Source organism: Lithobates pipiens, unplaced genomic scaffold (assembly GCF_037356315.1).
Source record: "Lithobates pipiens isolate NorthernLeopardFrog02 unplaced genomic scaffold, aLitPip1_a1.2 Scaffold_23, whole genome shotgun sequence".
NCBI classification, from domain to species: domain Eukaryota; kingdom Metazoa; phylum Chordata; class Amphibia; order Anura; family Ranidae; genus Lithobates; species Lithobates pipiens.
This window is the reverse complement of record NW_027507785.1, coordinates 163615999-163637874: the sequence shown is the minus strand read 5'-3', so window position 1 is coordinate 163637874 and position 21876 is coordinate 163615999. Positions and strand designations below refer to the sequence as shown.

General features: G+C 43.7%; 1 protein-coding gene across 3 annotated transcripts in view; it reads left to right on the top strand.

Moving 5' to 3' along the window:
- XRCC6 (X-ray repair cross complementing 6) overlaps positions 1-21876 on the top strand; it is a 229176-nt gene that overhangs the window by 96586 nt on the left and 110714 nt on the right. For all 3 annotated transcript variants that reach the window (XM_077452527.1, XM_077452525.1, XM_077452526.1), the window contains exon 8: positions 13708-13876. In XM_077452527.1, the coding sequence (XP_077308653.1) occupies positions 13708-13876 (169 nt within the window). The remainder of the gene's footprint in view (positions 1-13707; positions 13877-21876) is intronic.

Genomic DNA, 21876 nt, shown 5'->3' with positions numbered 1-21876 from the left:
GACAGTGATAGATATAGAACCCTTGGGGTGTGTGCTGGGATGGATAGACGGAGGATGTGATCCCAAAGGTTCTAACGTAGCAAAAATTCGATGCCTTTTCCAGGCTAGGAAACTTATAGCTCAGAAATGGCAATCCTCGTTACCCCCCAGTAGTGAAGAGTGGGTGCAGAATATGAATGGGGTGGTCCTTAAGGAAAGGGCAGTATATATAAGACAGGGAGATATAAAAAAAAGTTCAATAAGATTTGGAAGATGTGGTGTGAGAAAATGAACAATAAACAAAGTAAAGAGTCCTGCGCAAATCGTGCCACTGAAAAAATATGAATATATAAAAAATTATATATATAAAAAATCTTAGAAAAGTCAATAATCAAAATAAACACACCGATGTGTGAAAACAGTGAAAAGCAGGAGCAAAAACTGGACCAACTGTTCCAAAATAGATATATCCAGGCTCTCAGAACTCTCACCTCAAAGATGGAATAATCGGGCAAAGTACAATAACCCCAGAAGCTTCTCCTTTATTTCTCTCTATATAATGACCAAGGAATTGTAGATGAAGCCTGTAGTATATCCTTCTGCCACTAGAGGGCCATTTCCAACACTTGAATATAACACTGCAGCTTGTAATTCCGTGGTAAAGAGCTTAAACAGAACACAGAGGAGAGGGGGAGAGGGAGAAAAAGAGGGGACTCCGATCGTGTAGTGGTTTTTAATGAATGGACAAATTTATTAAGTAGTAAAATAGACTCTCACATTAGCAAAAAAAAGTTAAAGCAGAAAAGGTAAAATGAAGATCTGGCGTTTTCGGCCAGTCTTACGCTGTTTCCGGTTTGTCCTACGGCCACTCCCTACGCGTTACGTCACGTCATGTGACTTCTTCATGGGGACGTGACGTAACGCGTAGGGAGTGGCCGTAGGACAAACCGGAAACCGCGTAAGACTGGCCGAAAACGCCAGATCTTCATTTTACCTTTTCTGCTTTAACCTTTTTTTGCTAATGTGAGAGTCTATTTTACTACTTAATAAATATGTCCATTCATTAAAAACCACTACACGATCGGAGTCCCCTCTTTTTCTCCCTCTCCCCCTCTCCTCTGTGTTCTGTTTAAGCTCTTTACCACGGAATTACAAGCTGCAGTGTTATATTCAAGTGTTGGAAATGGCCCTCTAGTGGCAGAAGGATATACTACAGGCTTCATCTACAATTCCTTGGTCATTATATAGAGAGAAATAAAGGAGAAGCTTCTGGGGTTATTGTACTTTGCCCGATTATTCCATCTTTGAGGTGAGAGTTCTGAGAGCCTGGATATATCTATTTTGGAACAGTTGGTCCAGTTTTTTCTCCTGCTTTTCACTGTTTTCACACATCGGTGTGTTTATTTTGATTATTGACTTTTCTAAGATTTTTTATATATATAATTTTTTATATATTCATATTTTTTCAGTGGCACGATTTGCGCAGGACTCTTTACTTTTGTTTATTCTCATGTGATAGTTGGTGTTAACTATTTTGTCCCGCTGCATTTTTTTAGCAACACTTGCACTTTTGTATTACTTTCACTGTGGATTATACATTGTTAGAATTTCTATTTTTCCATTTTTATACGTACTTTAGTTATTCACGTTTAACACTTAATAGCGCGAGGGTCCATTTCTCACAGAAAATGAACAATGGTATCTATGCCTAAGTGGAAGGGTGGCTGGTTGGGGAAATAGTGTAAGGAGAATGTTGGTGTGATTGGGTAGCATGGATGAAGGTAGAGAATGGGAAGGAGTAAAAGGGTTGTGTGAAATTTTTATTGTTCTTATTCAAGTCTGTATGACAACGTTGTAAGTTTTTGTATGTATTGTTAAAAGTGAAAAGAAATCAATAAAGAGATAAAGTTAAAAAAAAAAAAATCTACAGGAAACCCATCTGGTCCGGGGGCTTTGTTGGGCGGGAAAGCAAAAATCGCTGCCTGTACCTCCCTAACTGTTATATTAGCCTCTAGCGCATTACAGTCCTCAGTCAGTTTCGTGATAAGTAGCATTGCCAACAGCAAGTCTAGTGCCCCTGAGTCATAGCTAGGGATGGGTGAGTATAAGGCTGAAAAGAAAGCGATAAACGCCTGCATAATGAGTGATGGGTCCATGTCCAGACTGGCTCCCTTATCTTTATTAGCAGGAATATGCTCAATAGGTTACCATGAGTTTACCATTCTTATCCCCTTCTGCAAATACCATATGCGCAGTTTTTGTAATTTCTGAACTTATTAGTCCTTTGACATGTAGAGATAGGCACCTCCAGCAGATTCTCATGAGGCCCCAGTAGGGGATCCAGCATGAGCCTCCGCACATTCCCTCTCCCGCTGCCTCAAAGTATTGAGCTCTTCATTTTTATTAACTCGTGCCGTTTTAATGGCTGATATACATTCACCTCTAGCTACCGCCTTAAAGGCGTCCCAAACCACCAGTGGTTCAGAAGTATCAACATTTGTGGACCAGTATGTCTTAATTGCTTCTAATTGAGCTGCCACTTGTTCGTTTTGAAGACAGCTAGGAGAGAGATGCCATCCTCTCCTTCCTGACCCCGTCGGAAAGGACAGAGCAAGAGAGAGAGGATTATGATCCTACAATCCCCCCGCCAAGTATTCAACACAAAAAAAAAAAACACAAAAAAAGTCCTGGCATGTAGCTTCCTCCCAAAAATAGTCGTGCAAAAACTTGCGGTGAATTCTAACCGCATTGATCAAAAGTCTGGCAGAGTCTTCTCTTCTCCATACAGTATGGTTGAGCAAATGAAAAAATAAAAAAATATAATGACCAACAGGGCTAATGCCTCTGTAGGAAAGCACCTCCTCCTGGTGCAAGACAAATTAGTAACCTTTGAGGAGTAGAGCATAAAATATAGTAAAATGTATAGAGAAAAATATAAAAAAATATTAAAAAATTTAATAAAAAAACCATAGCATAAGATGGGTGTTGAAGAATGAGAACCACTTAAGTTATATGTGTATACAAAGAGACTCCCCAAGTCGGGAGCAGAGAGGATTTGTCTATAAAAGTGTGTACCTGTTCCTTTACAGCAAACCTGTCATGGAGTCTCAGTTTAGAAGCGATCCATCCTGAGCCGGATTTATCGCTCTCACTCAGTTGTTTACATGCGCTGACTTTCGGGTGTGGCTCTCCTGGGTTCTGTTAAGTGGTGACTTCGGTTTGGCTTAACCTTAATTCTGTCTATAAATGTATCTCAATTTCGTGTGAGTATAAGAGTAGATAAAGTCAACGGGCACAACAGGTGCTAACAGATTCATGAGCAATTTTAACTCTTGGGACCAATGTGTATCTAAGAGTGTTCCTTGTCCAACCAGTCGAATGCATCTGCAGGATTTTCAAAAAATTTCACACTGCCTTTATATTGGACCCTGAGCCTCCTCGGGTATAGCGTGCTATATTGTATCTCCTTTTCACTGAGCCTTTTGTGGATATCGTTGAAGGAGCGGCGTTGTTGTTGAGTGGCTGCGGAAAAGTCAGGGAATAACCTCACCCGAGCATTTTTGTGCTTCAATTGCTGATTCTTCCTGGACGGGGCCAAGATCATGTCTCTGTCTCTATAATTCAAAAACCTAACCAGGAATGGGAAAGGCTCCCGGCGGTCTGTGACCCGTGGGGACCCTGTGCTTTCTTTCCACAACATAAGTGGGGGGTAAATCTTTTAGTGAGAGCAGGTTTTTAAATCATGCTTCAGCAACAATACTGTCTTATCTCCCTCCGCTCCTTCAGGCAGGCCCACCACCCTGATATTGTTCCTCCTTTGATGGTTCTCAGCATCGTCTGCCCTGCGTTGAAGGGATCTCATCAGGTCACGGAGTTAAATAATGTGGGTACCCAGAGTATGAGCTGTATTCTCGACACCAGAAACCCTGTCTTCTACCGTGGTGAGCCTGCCCCTGATCTTATCAAGATCATGTCTGATCAGCGTGCATTCGTAGGACAAGTGGTCAATGCGCCCCATTAGTTCAGACTTACTGGCGTTGATGGCCTCTAGGATTGGTCTGGTAATCGCCTCAGTGTCTACCGCTAGTAGCTGATCGTTTGCTGGGTCACTTTCAGGGCTCCCCTCCACTGTCACCTGTCTGCGCCATCTTTGCCGTCTTCTGTTTGTCACGCTGCTCAGCTTTCTGTGAAGACAAGATGGCGGGTGCGGAGTCTCGCTTTGCCTCCTTCGTGGAGACGGTCTGGCGCTGGTCATTGTGAGCTTTTTAGGGCCTTTTAGACGTGGCTGAATGCATGTCTGTGCTCCTCCCACCTTCCCCTAGGTGCTGGTGATGGATATAGCTGGGTTAGTGCACTCCAATGCAATGGATTTAGTCAGGATTACCGGAGCTGTGGAGAGATGCGTGCTGCCTCGATCACATCCGGCCACACCCCCTCGACCTGATATTCTATTTGATGGATGTGCAAACTGTATGGATATTATTTTTGCTGGTTGTTTAACCACTTGACCACTGGGCACTTAAACCCCCTTCCTAACCAGACCAATTTTCAGCTTTTGGTGCTCTCACACTTTGAATGACAATTACTCAGTCATGCAACACTGTACCCAAATGAAATTTTTGTCCTTTTTTTTCACACAAATAGAGCTTTCTCTAATCGCCGCTGTTTTTTTAATTTTTTTGCGCTATTAATCAGAAAAGACTAAACATTAAGTAAAAAAAAAAAAAAAAAGATTCTTTGTTTTAAAATGTGTTGGCAGAGTGTTGGCACTGAGCAGTGCTTTGGGCACTTCACATCCAGCCCACAGCGCTGCTGCAATCTCTCCCCCTCTCCGCTCTCACTGTACCGATTGGTACAGAGAGGGGAGGGAGGAACCGGCATCATGACGTGACACCGGTTTGTTTACAACTGATCGCTCCGTCATTTGTTTCTCATGGTCTGAGAGTCCTTCAGGTGCCTTTTTGGCAAACTCCAGGCAGGCTGTCATGTGTCTTTCACGAAGTGACTTCCGTCTGGCCACTCTACCATACAGGCCTGATTGGAGTGCTTCTGGAAGGTTCTCCTCTCTCCACAGAGAAATGCTGGTGTTCTGTCAGAGTGACCACCGGGGTTTCTTGGTCACCTCCTTGACTAAGGACCTTCTCCCTGATCACTCGGTTTGGGCGGGCAGCCTGCTCTAGGAAGAGTCCTGGTGGTTTCAAACGTCTTCAATTTACTGATGATCGTGGCCACTGTGCTCATTGGGGCCTTCAATGCTGCAGAAACTGTTCTGTACCTTTCCCCAGATCTGTGCCAATACAACACATTCCTGTCTCAGAGGTCTGCAGACAATTTCTTGGGCTACATGGCTTGGTTTGTGCTCTGGCATGCACTACTGTGGGATCTTTTATAGACTGGTATGTGCCTTTCCAAATCATGTCAAATTAACTGAATTTACCACAGATGGATTCCAGTCAAGGTATAGAAAAATCTCAAGGATGATCAGTGGAAACAGGATCAATTTTGAGTGTCATGGCAAAGGTTGTGAATACTTGGGCCCCTTTCACGCTAAGGAGCTTCTAAACTGCCAGTAAAATACTGAGGGCCAGTAGAACACTGAGGGCTTTTGAAGTGTTTTTCAGGTGCTTTTGAAGAGCTTGCCATTAATTTCAATTGAGAGGGGCGTTTTTTTTCACTGCCCTGCCAGCAGTGAAAAATAGTTTCTTTCGGGGTCTATTGGACCCTAGATCTCTCTTCTGCCCTCAAAGCATCTGACCACACCAAGATCGGTGTGATAAAAGGCTGTCCGAATTTCCCAATGGCACTGTTTATATCCGGCAAAATCAAAGTCATGCAATGCTCGTAGCTTCTGGTTTCTTAGGCCATAGATCTGATTGGAGCCATCCTGGTCTCTGATCAGCTCTATGGTCAGCTAGCAGAACCACCGGCTGCATTCTCAGGTTCCTTGTTGGGACAGGAGAGCCAGAGAAAACCATGGAAGACGGGAGAGGAGGGAAAATTCCCTCCCACTGCTTGTAAAAGCAGTCTAGAGGCTAATTAGCCACTAGGATTGCTTTTACATGAAAGCCGAAATGGCTGAAAAGAATGATACCAAGATGATACCTAAACCTACAGGCATCATTCTGGTATAACCACTCAAAGTCCAGCAACATGCCAGTATGTTGCTGGTCCTTGCTGGGCATATATTAACATTTTTAACGCAACACATGCCTAAATAAATATATATATATATATATATATATATATATATATATATATATATATATAATATGCCGAAGCACGGGGGCATCTGCCCCAAAAGTTAGGAGCAAATCGCTTCTCCACCCCTGCTGCCCCCATGCTTCGGCATATATTCTTTTTTTTATTATAACTGTGGTGGTGAAATCGCCTCCTACAGCGCTGGAGTCACAGCTTTATGTATCGTGGGATCAAACGCTGTTGCTGTCTTGATAAAACCACTCTGCAGCTGAATAGCGTACCTGAAAACAAAAAAACGGTTAACAATAAAACATTGCAGAATAGAATACAGTAAAAAAAGCAGAACAATAGAAAGAGAATAGAGAGAGAACAATAAACAATTTTTATTTATTTTTTTTACACTTATTTGTAACTGTAACGGTTCTGTTCTAGGTTCGGGTCACTCAAAATGCGATGGCATCTTGGGAGACCCTGTCAGTGTGTCCTAGTCTGTGCAGTGCTGTACCCTACGCTAAAACTCCACTAGTATATGGTAGCGTTCAAAACATTCACCAATGCAAAGACCAGGATTATCAGGACAGGAGGGACAAAAATAGTTGGTGTCACGCCTATATCTGCACTTTCTACAGACACAACATTTTCTTTGGGGGGCTCATTAGGTAGCGGTACTAGGGAGGACGTACGGAAAATGCCTCTCATGCAGCCGGCTTACTGCATTTGGATTGGGAAGGTGAGGTAGGGCACCGTCTGGAAACGGAAGGGCTCGGACGATCTCTTCCTGGAATTTAAGGAAGAATCCAATCCGTCCTGAAGCTCTGTATAGCACATGAGCGTATTTTGGTTATATTCGTGGACACAGAGGGGTTTCTCAACAACACCAGTCATCCAAGGAATTTGGACGTTCGTGTCTGCGTGAAGGGAAGATAGAACTAAAACATTCTTATTATCCCTCCACTTAACAGCGAGCAAATTATGACACTTGAAGCAGGCTCTCTCCCCCAGCCTAAGACGGGAATCTACAAGCCTCTGGGGTAACCCCCGGCGATTAGGTTGCATGGTGCCACATGCGCCAATCTGATCAAACAAGTGACTAAAAAGTCGTTCGTGTAATAATTGTCCACATACAAATGATACCCCTTTCTGAATAAGGGTGACACGAACTCCTACACAATCTTGCCAGCGCTGCCTATGTAATCTGGGCAGTTCTCCAGCTCTGTGACTATCTCTTCCCTCGTAAAACTTTAAAACTAGATGTATATCCTGTGGCCCTGTCACAGAGCTTATACATCTTGACCCCGTATCTGGCACACTTGCTGGGAAGCTACTGTTTGAAAGACAAGCGGCCAGAAAATTTAATCAGGGACTCAACGCAGACAACTTGATCGGGAATAAACTGCAAAACGTGTGGTAAATTGGGTCAGTGGACCAATATGACCCCAACGTACTCATTTTAACTATGCCCATGTCAAGGGATAGGCCTCAGAAAGGTCTTAAATTCGGAAACTGTAATTGGTTTCTGATCTCTGGCAAGGGATAACTGGGGATTAGCAGCGATGAATTGACCAGCATATAAATTGCTTTGGTCCACAATAGATCTATAGAGCTCTTCGGTGAAAAACAGCAAATAAAAATCAAGTGACGTAAAATCAACTGTTTCCACCTAAATTCCGGGTTGGCCAGTGAATGGCGGAAGTACGGGTGTTGCAGAAGTGGTGGGGGTTTTTTTTTTCAAGATAGAGACTGGAGGGAACAAAAGGGAAGAAAATAAGAAAAAAACTTCCTCCTCCCCCTCCCCCTCCCCCTCCCCCTCCCTCTCCCTCCACTCCCCTTCCTCAAGGAACAAGAGTTGATACCCAATTACCCTGGCTGCAGCCTCCACTTCCTCCACTTTTCCTAGGTTCCATAAATCAAGGAAACCTTCTATGTCCCGCTTTTACATTATTCATTACCACTAAGAGTTAATAATGAGTTTAACCATCCATCCCAAATTATATGGTATTTCTGAGATATATTAGAGGGTCAGCCTGGGGCAGGGTTAACAGGGGGTTAATCAAAGAAGGCGGGTACTTCCCCTTCAGACCTGCTTATCAAGTGTGCTGAAAGTGTCAGCATGGAGCTGTTTGAGTAGGAGAGAGAGACACAGCAGCATGTCCATTGCTGGATGGTGTATCTGCTGGGTGAACTTAACCACAAAAAGACTGTAGCTCTGATTGGAGCCATGAACACACAGTTCACATCCGTGTGATAAGACAAGTCTGTCCGGTCTTATGTTTTTTTGCTATTTTGCTGAATAAAGCAACTTTTATTTTACTGGACTGCCTCTGAGCCAGCTCTTCACCCCTCTGATCCCCTAATATATATATATATATATATATATATATATATATATATATATATATATAATATATTATTGTGTGTGTGTGTATGTATGTGTATATATTTTATATATATATATATATACATACACACACACACACACACACACACACACACACACACACACACACACACACACACACACACACACACCGGTGTGTGTATATATAACATATTATACTGTATCGGTCTATTACTTGCAGGAGTTTTTCGCCAGTGTCTTCAGGTGATGGTCACGAACGTGAAGCTCTTCAAATCTTCGTCAATTGGGCGTCCCAAAGAGGACGTTGTGATCGGATCCATTCGAATGGCACGAAACTAAAGGAATGGTACCCGAGCCTCGGTGCAAGAACGAGATTTTGCTTGTGTCCTATTAAGGCGCTGGACCCTTGGATAGTGGTATTCTGGTCATTTTCTTGCCCAAGATAACCCAAAGGGTGCTTTACAGTCCCAAGGGTTTGGACCCCAAGATGGGGGACCCGGTCCTTGAAGGTCCACAGAGGCACTACCCGTCGTGATGGGGGAAGATTGGGCCTGGCTTCTCAGGTCCTGCAGCATGGACTGGTGAGTACTCCCCCTGGGATTGCTGTATTTTTCCCTCTGCTACTGTCTTTCAAAGCTCTTACAGCTCTTACAGAATGTCTCCATGCTGTGTTTTTTAGAATGATGAAATGCTGGTGGAGACGCCGGAGCCGTGCGAGCGTGCTGTGGCCGTACGGTCGTACGCGTGCCCCTTTTGAGGTGATTTTCGGCAGTCTCGAGGCACGCATGCAACGTATTTTTGGTGCCACTATACGTTCGAATACCACGCCTTTCACGCAGATCATATGATGCCATTTGAAAGCCTATAAAAGGAGGCAGTTCACCTGGTATGTGCATGGAAGCATAGAGCTTGTGGGGCACCTGAGTCTACAGGTTTTTGGACACAGTTGCATCAAGTTAAAGGGGACAGTGTTTAAACTGTAATAGCTGCTGTATACTGGATTACAGTTAAAAGCTCAGAGGGAGTGCTGTCCTCCCATACTTGTAAGCGATGTCTTCCAGGAAAAGAGGAACAGGGAGCAAGACCAATACAGGGTTAAGAGTCCCTCCTTTTAAAAGCAGGAGATCAAACTCTTGAGGATGTTATTCCAGCTTCCCCTGAAGGTCCTGCGGCTTCTGGCTTGGCTGAGCCGTTGCATTTGTCAGGCATTGTGGCTACAACTGGTGTCCCTGCCTCAGCTTATGTTACTAAAGATGATTTGGCATCCGCATTATCTGGCCTTGAAGGTAAGATAGCGGGTATGATTGCCTCTGTAACACAAGCAGGGAGAAAGCGTAACAGATCTCCCTCTCCAGAACCTGATAATAAGTCATCTGAGCATCATGATTCTAATAACCAGGCAGGGCCTGGGGACCCAGACCCAGACTCTGGAATATATTCCCTCATTTGTGCCACTAGTTGCCTTGTATGAATATTTATCAATGTTGATTTACCAGGTATAAACCCTGTCTGATATGTGTGTCTTATAGATGTTATTACAGTGTTTGATCTTCTAGCCAGTATCCTGGCAATGATTTTGTAATCACAGTTTAACAAGGATATTGGCCTGTAAGAGGTGTATTCATGTGGGTCCTTGTCTGGTTTTAAGATTAATATTACCGTTGCCTCGTACATAGCATATGGGAGTTCTCCCCCCTAACAAGGGCCTCTCTATATACCCTAGTTAAAATTGGGGCTATCTATATATCGACTGTACACTCCCAGGGGTATCCCATCTTGTCCTGGAGATCTACCAGTAGCCAACGATGAGATCGCCTCCCTTTCAACTTCCTCCATGATTTCCCCGTCCATCAATTTTGCATTTTTCTGTTAATTCTGGGTACTCTACCTCCTGCAGATACCCCTCTATATCCTCCTCGGTGCATGTTAATGAATGGGGGAAGTACGGGCACTGCAGAAGTGGTGTGCTCCCGATTGGGATTGGAAAATGCAGCAGGAAGGTCACTATAGGCTCAATGGGGCCTGTGTTTGTCTTCTTGGTGGTAGCAGGACACTACTTGTGCTTGCCACCCCGCCAGCTTGAACTGCACTTATGGGACTCGCCACGTCACCACGTGATACTGCAGTGCTGAATGCTCGACCAGGGTGTACTAGGCCTCTGGTGCTTGCCAGTTCACTAGAAGGATGAGGGGCACTAGTACTTCTCTGTACCATACGAGAGCCCTGCGGTTCTTGCACCTCAACAATAGCAGAAGAAGATTGGGGTCTGGTATGCCTGATCTTGGCAGGGACCACAACTCCTTCGTCGGAGCCATCTGTCATTGAGCCGCTGGAGTCTACAAGATCGTATTCTGAGCCTGAATCTGGCAGATGAGTGACTTCCTCTTCACTATTTGTCAGGCTCAGAAACGTGTAGGTCTCTTCACTAGTCTACCTTCAATTTGCTATTTTGGGCTGGTACACTAGTGAGACTCGCAGGAAAGAAAGCTCCTAGGCTGTCAGCAACTGTATCAAACACTTCCAAAAAAAAGAAATCGCAGGGATCAGGCCTGACACTGCGAACACTGCAGTTATGTGTTTAGTAAGTGACAGTGATCGATCAATACTGCACTTGAGTGGGCTGGGCGGAGGGGCAAAACGCAGGTGCTATCAGCTATCTGGGCTGATCCTGCTAACACTGCGTTTTTGGGAACCCTAAACTGTTGGGGACGCTGGTATATATCTGATAAGATTAGATATTGATCCATTCAGGTACTATACCACTAAGGGAGGTGTATGCTGCGTGTGTGGGTGTTAGCGCTACTGTCCCTAATCTGATGCTGCCTGGGGCAACGCAGACCCTGACTGACCCTAAAACTGATGTCACCTGTCAGGGGGTTAAACCTTTATTAGGTAATAAACGGCGGGTGTTCTGACAATATAAAAAAAAGCTAACCAGCGTCGCCTGTAACACTTATACATTGATCACTGGTGACGGGGTGAAAGAGTTAACTAGTCGGCAATCGGGGGTTAAAACCTTTATTAGGTAGTATATGGGGTACCTGACACTATAAAAAGCTGACTGTGAACCTAAATAACTAGCTACCTAGCGTCACCCCTGACACTAATACGACAATCAGAAAAAAGATTGCTTAGCGACACTGGTGACGGGGTGAAAGGGTTACCTGGGGGGTGATCAAGGGGTTAAACCTTTATTGAGGGGTACCCTAGACCTAAAGGGGCCTACCACTAACTGCCCTAACACTTTTTACAGTCACAAATAACACCAAATGCAGTGATCAGTAAAAAAAAAAGACCACTGCAATTGGTGACACACGCTGACTGGGGGTGATCGGGGGGCGATTGTGTGCCTATGTGTACTGGTGTTGGTGTAACTCGCTTTTCTCGTCCTCTCTCCACGGCTCCCAAACGAAAAAGGAAGCGTGAGGAGAGATGACATCACTTCCTCTGACCTGTGTTTACAGTTCACAGGCAGAGGAAGCTTCCCATTCGTCAGGAGCTATCGCGAGGGGGTGGCCATGAATCGGCTAGAGATGTACAGGTACGCTAATATGCCTGCCTGTGCCGTTGTGATGACGATATCGCCGTGCGGCGGTCGGCAAGTGGTTAAGTGAGTTAAGGCTGTCCGAGATGGCTAATGTCATTTAATGGTTGTATATATCTATGTAGTTTTCATATTTTCAAAAAGTCTTCAAGCTTTATGCCAGTAACGTATTTAAAAATGGGGAGAAAAAAAACCTTCTAACTAGAGTTGAAGAATACTATATTTCTTCAAACTGTTCCCTGTAACTATTAGATAGAGAGAGATAGAGAGATAGATAGAGAGATAGATAGATAGATATACATATATGTATAAACTTTCTATTTTTAGGCTTTTCAATGCATGGCTAGTTAGCTGCTTCAATAGAACATACAGTTTTGCACCTGCGAAGACTAAAGACTGTGTGCAAACAAATCAATGGCCAGGGCCAATGCTGTTTGCATGTAACATTTCATCCATGTGCTTAGATGCCATTATGGCCTCTGACTGACCCTGGACTTGAGCAGCATGTATACAAGGTACATTTTTCTGGCCTCGGCTAATCGGTCAAATTTTTATCTGGCTATAGCGCAGAGTGCATATGTGTCCAGAGGCAGCATTTATGTGGTCAGTTTGTCACACAATGTGTCCAGAAACAGCCAGACAACTAGCTTTTCTAGAAAGGTGGCAGTCTGTATTTTTCTCAGTTCATATATAATTTATATATTTTTTTTCAGAGATCCCTTTTTTTCACAGCTAAAGATCCCCAGTCAATCTAACTGTTTAATTGTAAGTTATTAAATGTATTTATTTTAATAAGTTTAGTTACCGTTCTAACCTGTCCAGAACTGCAGTGTGATTCCAAAATTGACACAGGCGATGCAACAGAAAAATAACATATTCATCTCACTTTTTATATGTATCCCAGCGTTTTAAATGCTTTTCCTGCTCTCACTTACCATTAAGTGGTTCTGATATTTGCTGTTTTTATTCAGCATATGTGCATAACGTTGTTATGTTTTTTTATTTTTATTTTTTCTGCCATTTAACTAATGTCAATTTTTCAAGATCTCTATCGTGTGGATTATTTTAATGCCAATGCAAAAGACTTGGTAAGCATCACAGACTTGATTACAATGCTGTTTTTTTCATATTTGCCTTGATGGTACACATAGTTTACTGATATGGTTGATTTTCATGAAAGGCATAAATAAATATTTTTCTACTTAAAACTTTTTGACTGGATAGGGAACTTGTGTATGTTCCACAATTGTGGGGGAAAAAAAAAACTATGGTACTGTGCATAGTCAGCAGGAATTGCAATATAAATGGAACTTTAATAAATGTAGGAAATAAAAAACATGTATGCTATGCTGAAACGAAGATTGTTAATAAAAAAAAAAGCTATCTAAAAGGAAAACTGCAGTTTTAAGTAAAGTAGTAGTTGAAAAAGTGACTCTATTAAAATGTAATAACTAGTGATTAGTGTTCTTGCCTCTTTATGGTGTGTGTGTTTTTGTTTTTTTTAATGCAAAATGGTATAATTGACAAGTACAGGATCATCTTTTGACGTCCTGTTAAGTTTTCCGCAAACAAAGTATGTGAAATCTTTTGGATTACCACATTACATGCGTGTTTGATTTTCTAACAGACTTATGGCAACAGGCAGATTGTTCTGGAAAAGGAGGAGACAGAACAGTTGAAGAGATTTGATGACCCCAGTTTGGTTTTGATTGGGTTTAAGCCAATTACTTTTCTGAAGAAGCATCATTTTTTCAGACCTGCACAATTTGTATATCCAGAGGAATCCCTTGTCAGTGGTAAGTAACAGTGAATCTCTCCTATTAAACTAGAGCACCGTGTTGAAACGTTTGACTCTATTCTGTGATGTACACTTTTCAGTACATAAATCTTGAGAATGTTTAATTTCTGCTTATCCAAGCACTGTTTTCTGGTCAGTTTCTCACTGGGTTAATGTGTACAGTATAATAAGTGATATACAATATTTTCCAATTTCTTGAACTGCGTTTTGCAGGATGGCTGCTTTTGACTTATCTATTGAAAACACTTTAGAGCCATCTGCTGTAGGCTCCATTCACAGTGATCCGGTATGCTTTTCCTGCAGTGTGTGTGCAGCACAGTGTACCTGTGGTTTGCGTGCGCGTTAGCTGCATTTTGCCATAGACTTCTTCTATGTCCCGTGGTTTTGGACTTTTGGTGCTCTTTAAGAAAGTGCACCAAAACTGTGGAACATAATAGAAATCTATGGCAAAGTGCTGCACGTAAAAATCTGCACGCAAACTGCTGGTACTCTGATGGAGGAAACAATACAGTGTATGCAACAGTGGGGCAGGAAGGATCAATATGGTTGAATTTGCTGTGCAAAACTGGCTACTGTTGGGTTCTGTAAAAAATTAGTAAATTTTCTGAATTTTATTTTGTATGTTTTTGCACTACTGTGTTGCTGTCCCTCTTAGTAAAGCAGTTATTGGAATTCTTCAAAAAACAGAATGAAAATGTTTTATTTTTCTTAAATTAGTGTTAGTAATACAAGTTACATAGTTACATAGTTAGTAAGGTTGAAAAAAGACGCAAGTCCATCCAGTTCAACCAAAAAAAAAAAATATATATATAATATCATACCAGCCCATATACCCAATTCTATACCCACAGTTGATCCAGAGGAAGGCAAAAAACCCCAGCAGAGCATGATCCAATTTGCTAAAGCAAGGGAAAAAATTCCTTCCTGATCCCCCGAGAGGCAATCAGATTTTCACCGGATCAACTTTACCTATAAATTTTAGTACCCAGTTATATTACGTACACTTAGGAAATAATCCAGGCCTTTCTTAAAGCAATCCACTGAGCTGGCCATAACCACCTCTGCAGGGAGTCTATTCCACATTTTCACAGCTCTTACTGTGAAGAAACCTTTCCGTATTTGGAGATGAAATCTCTTCTCCTCTAGACGTAAAGAGTGCCCCCTTGTCCTCTTGACTGTAAAGTGAATAACTCGACACAAGTGAAAATGTTAATATAATTAGAAGAAAACTTGACATGTTGGTAAGAATAAAATGGTCTTTCTCAGATTAGAGTAATGTTTTCTCCTCTTCTATATGAATTCTAGTGCATGAGAAAAGAGCTGCTCTGCCACCATACTCCTACGCGAGGCAGTCGGCAACTGTTAACCTGTGCTGGATAACGTGTCCAATGCGTGATTCAGCACTTCCGGTAGGGGGCGCGCTTCCGACCACACCAACTGTGCTGTGATGTAGTCACAGCACAAGCCGATCAGCGGGTGCTGGCCAGTGATTGATCTGACACCCACTGATCGATGAGGAGTAAGACGGGACAGAGCTCTGTCAATGTAAACAATACAGATCTCTGTCCTGTCAGCAGGAATGTGCTGTCTCTTGTTTCCCTGCAAAGCAGGGAATAAAAACCAGCACGTTCTTTTGTAAAATCACATCACGGTGTACACACGCACACACACTGGTTAAGCACACATTTAACCCTATGGTCTCCCTAGATGTTAACCCCTTTACAGTCAGTGCAATTAGTAAAGTGACAGTGTATATTTTTAGCACTGATCACTGTATTAATGTCTCTGGTTCCCACAAAGTGTTATGTGTCAGATTGCCCGCCATACTATCGCAGTCCCGCTATAATTTCACCGATCACTAACATTAGTAGTATTAAAATACAATAATTCCAGTGTATATATCCCATAGTTTGTAGACGCTATAACTTTCACACAACCACTCAATATATGTAAAGTAACCATTTAGTGGAGGTTTTCTATATCTTATTTATAAATGGACTCACAATAACTGCTTATTGGTATATCCGTATGCAACATCTAGACTTTAAACTGCTCATTACAATATCTTACTTAGAAATTGGTCTGGGTGTTAATTTCTCCTTTTAGGAGGTGGAAAACCCCCATTATATTATAGGACTGTATTTTACTCACGTCTGTACTATGTTTATGTTTATAGTCATTGGTATAAGAATATTCATATCACTTCGTATCAACTAGTTTTTTTTCTTAGAAGCTGAACCCCCCCCCTACTTTTCCGCCTTGTCCCCCATCTCTCCCCCCCCCTCCCTTTTTCCCCCCCATCTTCTTTAGAATAATCGAACACTTATTATATTTACATTTGAAAATGTCACTATTTGTTCATTTGCACATGGGTATGCACAAGCACTTTAATTTATATATGCATATTTAGGTAGTGGCTGTTTAGAATTTCGATATATCAAATAGTAGCTTTTTTTAATTTACTATCCCAGGTTACTATAATAGTTACTCATTTGAAACCTCTTTGAATATTCAGTAGGGCTGGTATATTTATATTATCCCTACTCTATTTATAGATATAGAAAATAAAATAAATTATAGAGTACCCTAGCGAGGATTAATTTGGAATTCAATTATAGGAAATTAAATATTTTTAAAATACAAAGGGCATTGCAGGCTGTAGCCATTAAAGAAGCAGAATAATGGCCAGAAGAGGTGCAAAAACCAACCAGGTGGAGGGAGAGTCTCGCAATGCCTTTAAAACCCTATCTGGTTCAAGATGGGACAGAACAGGCAGTAGAAAATTATCCCCCATCTGTCCTCTCTGGGGGATTCCCAGTCTTCCACATATTAAGATGGTACCGGACCCGCTGATCTGGGCCAGGTATGGGATTAAGGTTGAATATATTTTTATTTGCAAGATCAATGAAAGTTCAGTGATACTTATGTACTTTTGTGTTTTTGTAATTTTGTATGTCAGAACCTTATGTGTAACATTACATTTTAACTACTATTTTTTATCCGAGATAGAGGAAGAGGTAGGCTGACAGGGAGGGCGGGGAGGAGGGGGGTGGGGAAGGGGAATAGTAAAGGTAGATATAAACCCTAAAGAAGGTAAGCATTTGAGAGCAAGGTAGCATTATCAGTGGTCTTAGGGCCCATAACCCTTTAACAGTTAACAAAACATATAACAAACATCTTGTGGCGTGATATCAGCAATTCGTGTCAACCCCCAATGTCAATCTCATAGTAGCGCTCTAACAGCTGACAGGGGTTAACCCGTAGGTAAGGAGAAAAGCTGGTAAAATTTTGATATGTAAGGGCAACAAAAAGGTCCGATATATGATCAGCTTATACTTCTAGATTGTATTCAATTCAAGGGCGCAGACCACCCAGGAAGTCTTCCGAGGCTGAGTGGTGGCGCCATATGGACCACAGTGCGACGAATTTGTCATACCTGTCGTCAACCTTCGCCTGTAGCTCCTCCATGACCATCACATCATTAAGGATGTCGACCCATCCGAATATAAACTGGGTACAATCCTTTTTCCAGTAAAGGCTGATATTATGGCGGGCAGCAGAGAGAAGAAATCTGAGGAGGCAATTTTTGTGCGACTTAATGGAGCCCGGTATGATGGACAGGAGAGCGACCAAGGGTGAAGGGGACAAGGCAGTCTGATACATAGCATTATACGTTTCAAAAACCTTATCCCACAAAGGACGGACCTTAGCACATTCCCACCATGTGTGACAGAAATGTTCCCTTTCCTCCGTGGCATCTCGAGCACATATCTGTTGATCCGGAGAACATCTTGTGCACCGAGACTGGAACTCTGTACCACCGTAAAAATCAGTTTGTAATTCTTCTCCTGAGTGAATCCTGATCTGGAGGATTGGTGGGTAAGTATAAAGGCTGTTTGCTATTGGGTTGGGGTAATCTCCGTGCCAACGTCACTGGACCATTTGTGAGTGTATAGTGGAAGAGAGGTGTAGGTGGAAGTTTGGATATCTTTATAGAGGAGAGATAAGGTATGTTTAGGAGTGTGCGGGAGGGTGCAGAGTTCCTCAAACAGGGTGAGCGGCCTATGGATATTACCGGAAGTGTGTAACGACCTACAAAATTGGTTTAGGAATTGTCTGGAAAGCCAGTCCAAACAGGTTGAGGGCAATGGCGTTGACAGCTCTCTGTTGTCCGGTGGAAGAGTGAACGAATTGATTAGCCGTAGGCCAGTCCTCTCTTCGGTATGCCCCAACATGTGTTCCTGAGAGGTAAGTGGGTAGGTGTGCATTATCAAAGAGGGCGGAGAGAGGACTGGGGTCCGTAGACAGGCCGAGTTTACAAGACGTCTCATACCATTTGGTCAGGACCGCCGTTAGTGGGGAAATCTGTCGGAGCGAGCAAAATTTGACATGGTATCCCCATAGGAGGGCTCTGAGGTCAACTGGGGCCATATCTTGTTCAATAGCAACTGAGGGTTAAAACGGGGGTCTCGGGAACCATTCCAGAAGTCTGGACAATAAGGACGCCGTGTGATACAATTGGAAGTCGGGTAAGCCTTGTACCACCTCTGAGTTTGGGGGCACAGAGGACTTTATGCTTTAATCTGGAAGGGTGATTTAGCCATATAAATGTAATTATCGTGGAGCGGAGGGAGAGGAAGAAAGCTCTGGGGAGGAGTATGGGTAATGTTTGAAACAAATATAAAGCTTTAGGTAATATATCCATTTTAATGGCGTTCATCCTCCCCCCTCCCCCCCCCCCCCACCAGGTGAGCTTCAATTTGTGCCATGATTCGAGAGAACGCCTAATGTTGGTCAGCAGCGGGCTAAAGTTCAAGGAATAAATGTCCTCTATGTCCCTAGGGATTTCAATCCCTAGGTATTTAACTGAGCATGACTGCCACCGAAATGGAAATTTCCCAAGTGTTCTTCCAGGACAGCCCTTGAGAGATGGAGCTCCTCCCATCAGCTGCCTGAGAACCTGTAAGCCATAAGGGACCGGGTCCTGTTTTTTGGCTGCAGTTGGGTCCATACCTTTTTTCTTGTGGCTCGGGTACCGTCCAGCTGAATCGGAGCAGACCCGTTGCCCTCCTCCTTCCAGTGCCGAGGTGGCCAGGGGCAGAATGACGCCGGTTTCCCCCAGGAGCGGTGAGTGTAACCTTCCATCTCTGCTCCTTGTTGCGGTGGGGTCGGAGACGCCGAGCGTCATTTCCGGCGGAACCGCGTCATCACTGTGTGCCGAGACTTCCGGTTCCGGGTCTCTAGGGTACAAGGAGGAGAGGGAGAGCCAGCGCTGTGCCTGTACAGTCCCGACCAGCGTCCAGCAATACCGGACTAGGGGCGGGATCCGGAGCGGCAGAGGGGAACCATGGAGGCTATTCCCCAGGACACTCCGGCGGAGACAGGCACCAGCCAATCCCAGGTAGGCTGCTGGGCATGCTATTACTCTGGTGGAGTGGTGGTGTTTGTAGGCTGGGTTCTGTAGTGCCCCACGGTGGTGGTTAACTCAGTTAAGGATGTATGCAGTTGGGTGATTCTAAGGAGGGACATGGAGCTGACGCTAAAAAATTCTTTGTCTTCTTATTTTCAGGCTAAAGAGCTACCAAAGGAAGACAAGGCAGGCTGCAAAAAGTGCCCTAATTGTGGGAATAGGTTGTCCTCTGGCTCTAACAAAGCCCTATGCAAGCAATGCATTGCAAGCTTGCTTAAATCTGAGGCAGATTCCCCCTTAGCAAAATTTTTGGGCTCCTTTAAAGAGGAAATGGCGTCGACCTTTAAATCCCTCCGGGAGTTAATCACTGATGTAGGGTCAGCTGCCTCCACGAGTAAAACAACTGCAATCTCCTCCTCACCATGCCTTACAACACCCAGCTCAGGGGAGCCCCGTATGGTCAGGGAGCCTAGCCCCACCTTGATTAGCCCCGATTCCTCTGACACAGACTCTGATCAGGAAGAGGAGCAAGCAACATCTAAAGCCTCAAAGTATAGATTGTCTCTTGAGGAAGTTGATGAGCTAATGGGTGCTATCTATGATACACTGGAAATTGAGGAGGAAGAAACTCAGTTATCCAGACATGATCAAATGTATGAGGCTCTGGGGAAAAAGAAAGCAAGGGTTTTCCCTATACATAAGGTGCTTTCTGACCTTGCCCTTAAGGAGTGGTCTGAACCAGATAAAAAGGTTTTCTTTCCTAAATCCCTTAAGAGAAGGTTCCCTTTTGATGAGAGCCCAGAGGCAGTCTGGAATAAAAATCCTAAACTAGACGCCCCTCTGTCCAAAGTCTCAAAGCAGGCTGATCTGGCCTTTGAGGATATGGGCCACCTGAAAGATCCCATGGACAGGAGAACAGACATTGACTTAAAGAGGGCCTGGGATGCCTCTATGGCAGGCTTAAAACCAGCTCTAGCCACTTCTTGTGAAGCTAGAAACCTGGAGTTCTGGTTGTCGCAACTACAGGAACATTTAAAAGCAGGCACTCCTAGGGGGGAGCTTCTGAAATCCTTCCCTATGCTTTTTAAGGCCACCAGTTTCATCTCTGACGCCTCCACGGACTCCGTAAAATTTACGGCTAAGTCAGCAGCACTTTCAGTGGCAGCAAGGAGGTCAGTATGGATGAAAACTTGGGGGGGGAGACACGGCGTCTAAAACCCGCCTGTGCAGCGTCCCTTTTACAGGAGACTTAGTCTTCGGGCCTGAATTAGATTCCGCCTTAGAAAGGACGGCGGATAAAAAGAAAACCTTTCCCGCAAAAAAGAAAAATTTCCAAAGAAAATTTTTTCATCCCTTTAAGGAACCCTCTAAATCAGAGAAGAGTTCAACCCCCAAAAAACGTTGGTCGGGACATAAAGGGAAAGGGGGCATACTGTTTAGCCGCCCCAATCAGGATCCCAAACCCCAGTGATGTCAGGGTTCCTGTGGGAGGAAGATTAAGCAAATTTCTTCCACAATGGGAAGAGACAACCTCGAACGAGTTTGTCTTAAATATAATAAAAAGGGGTCATGCGCTGGAATTCCACAGCAGCCCTCCCTCAAAGTTTTTGGTGACAAAGCTCCCAAGTCACTCAGAAAAGGCCAGGGCCTTACCTTTACTGATAGGGGAAATGGTGGATCAAGAGGTATTGACACCAGTCCCTATTCAGGAACAAGGAGACGGTTTTTACTCGCACATTTTCGTGGTAAAAAAGCCGTCAGGGAGGTTCAGACTAATTATGAACCTCCGACCACTGAATCGCTCCATCCGTTACAAGAGATTTCGGATGGAGTCCATTTATTCCATAAAGAACCTTCTCCAGAAAGAGATATTTATGGCCACCCTTGATCTAAGGGATGCTTATCTGCATATTCCAATAAGGGAGGAATGCCAGAAATTCCTTCGGATGGCAGTGCAGATAGACACAAAAGTTTACCACTTTCAGTGCAGAGCGCTCCCCTTCGGTCTGTCATCCTCCCCGAGAATCTTTTCCAAGGTTCTCGGAGAGGCTTTAGTTCCACTGAGGCTTCAGTCTCAATTATTCCCTATCTAGACGACCTGCTCCTAACAGCACACTCGGAGAGTCGTCTTTCTCAGGATCTGGAGTTGACTCAACTCAGCCTGAGTCGATTAGGGTGGATTGTCAGTCAGGAGAAATCCAAGACAACCCCAACACAGGAGATCCTGTATTTGGGTTACTGGATCAAGTCTGTAGATCAGAAAATTATACTGCCGGAAGAAAAGATTTTGAATCTGTGGCAGAGAACATCTTTTCTTCAATGCAGCCCCAAATGTACGGTGAGGGAAGTAATGTCGGTCTTGGGTCTTATGACGGCAGCCATTCCAGCCGTACAATGGGCCAGGTTCCACCAAAGAGACCTTCAGGGATTTCTGTTGGAACAATTAAAGGGCAGATGATCTGGAGGAGGAGGTATTGATCCCCTCAAAGATAAAACGCTCCCTCTGGTGGTGGAAGGACAGGGAGAACCTAAACAAAGGGGTTCATTGGGTCCTTCCTATCACTTCAACACTGACAACGGATGCGAGC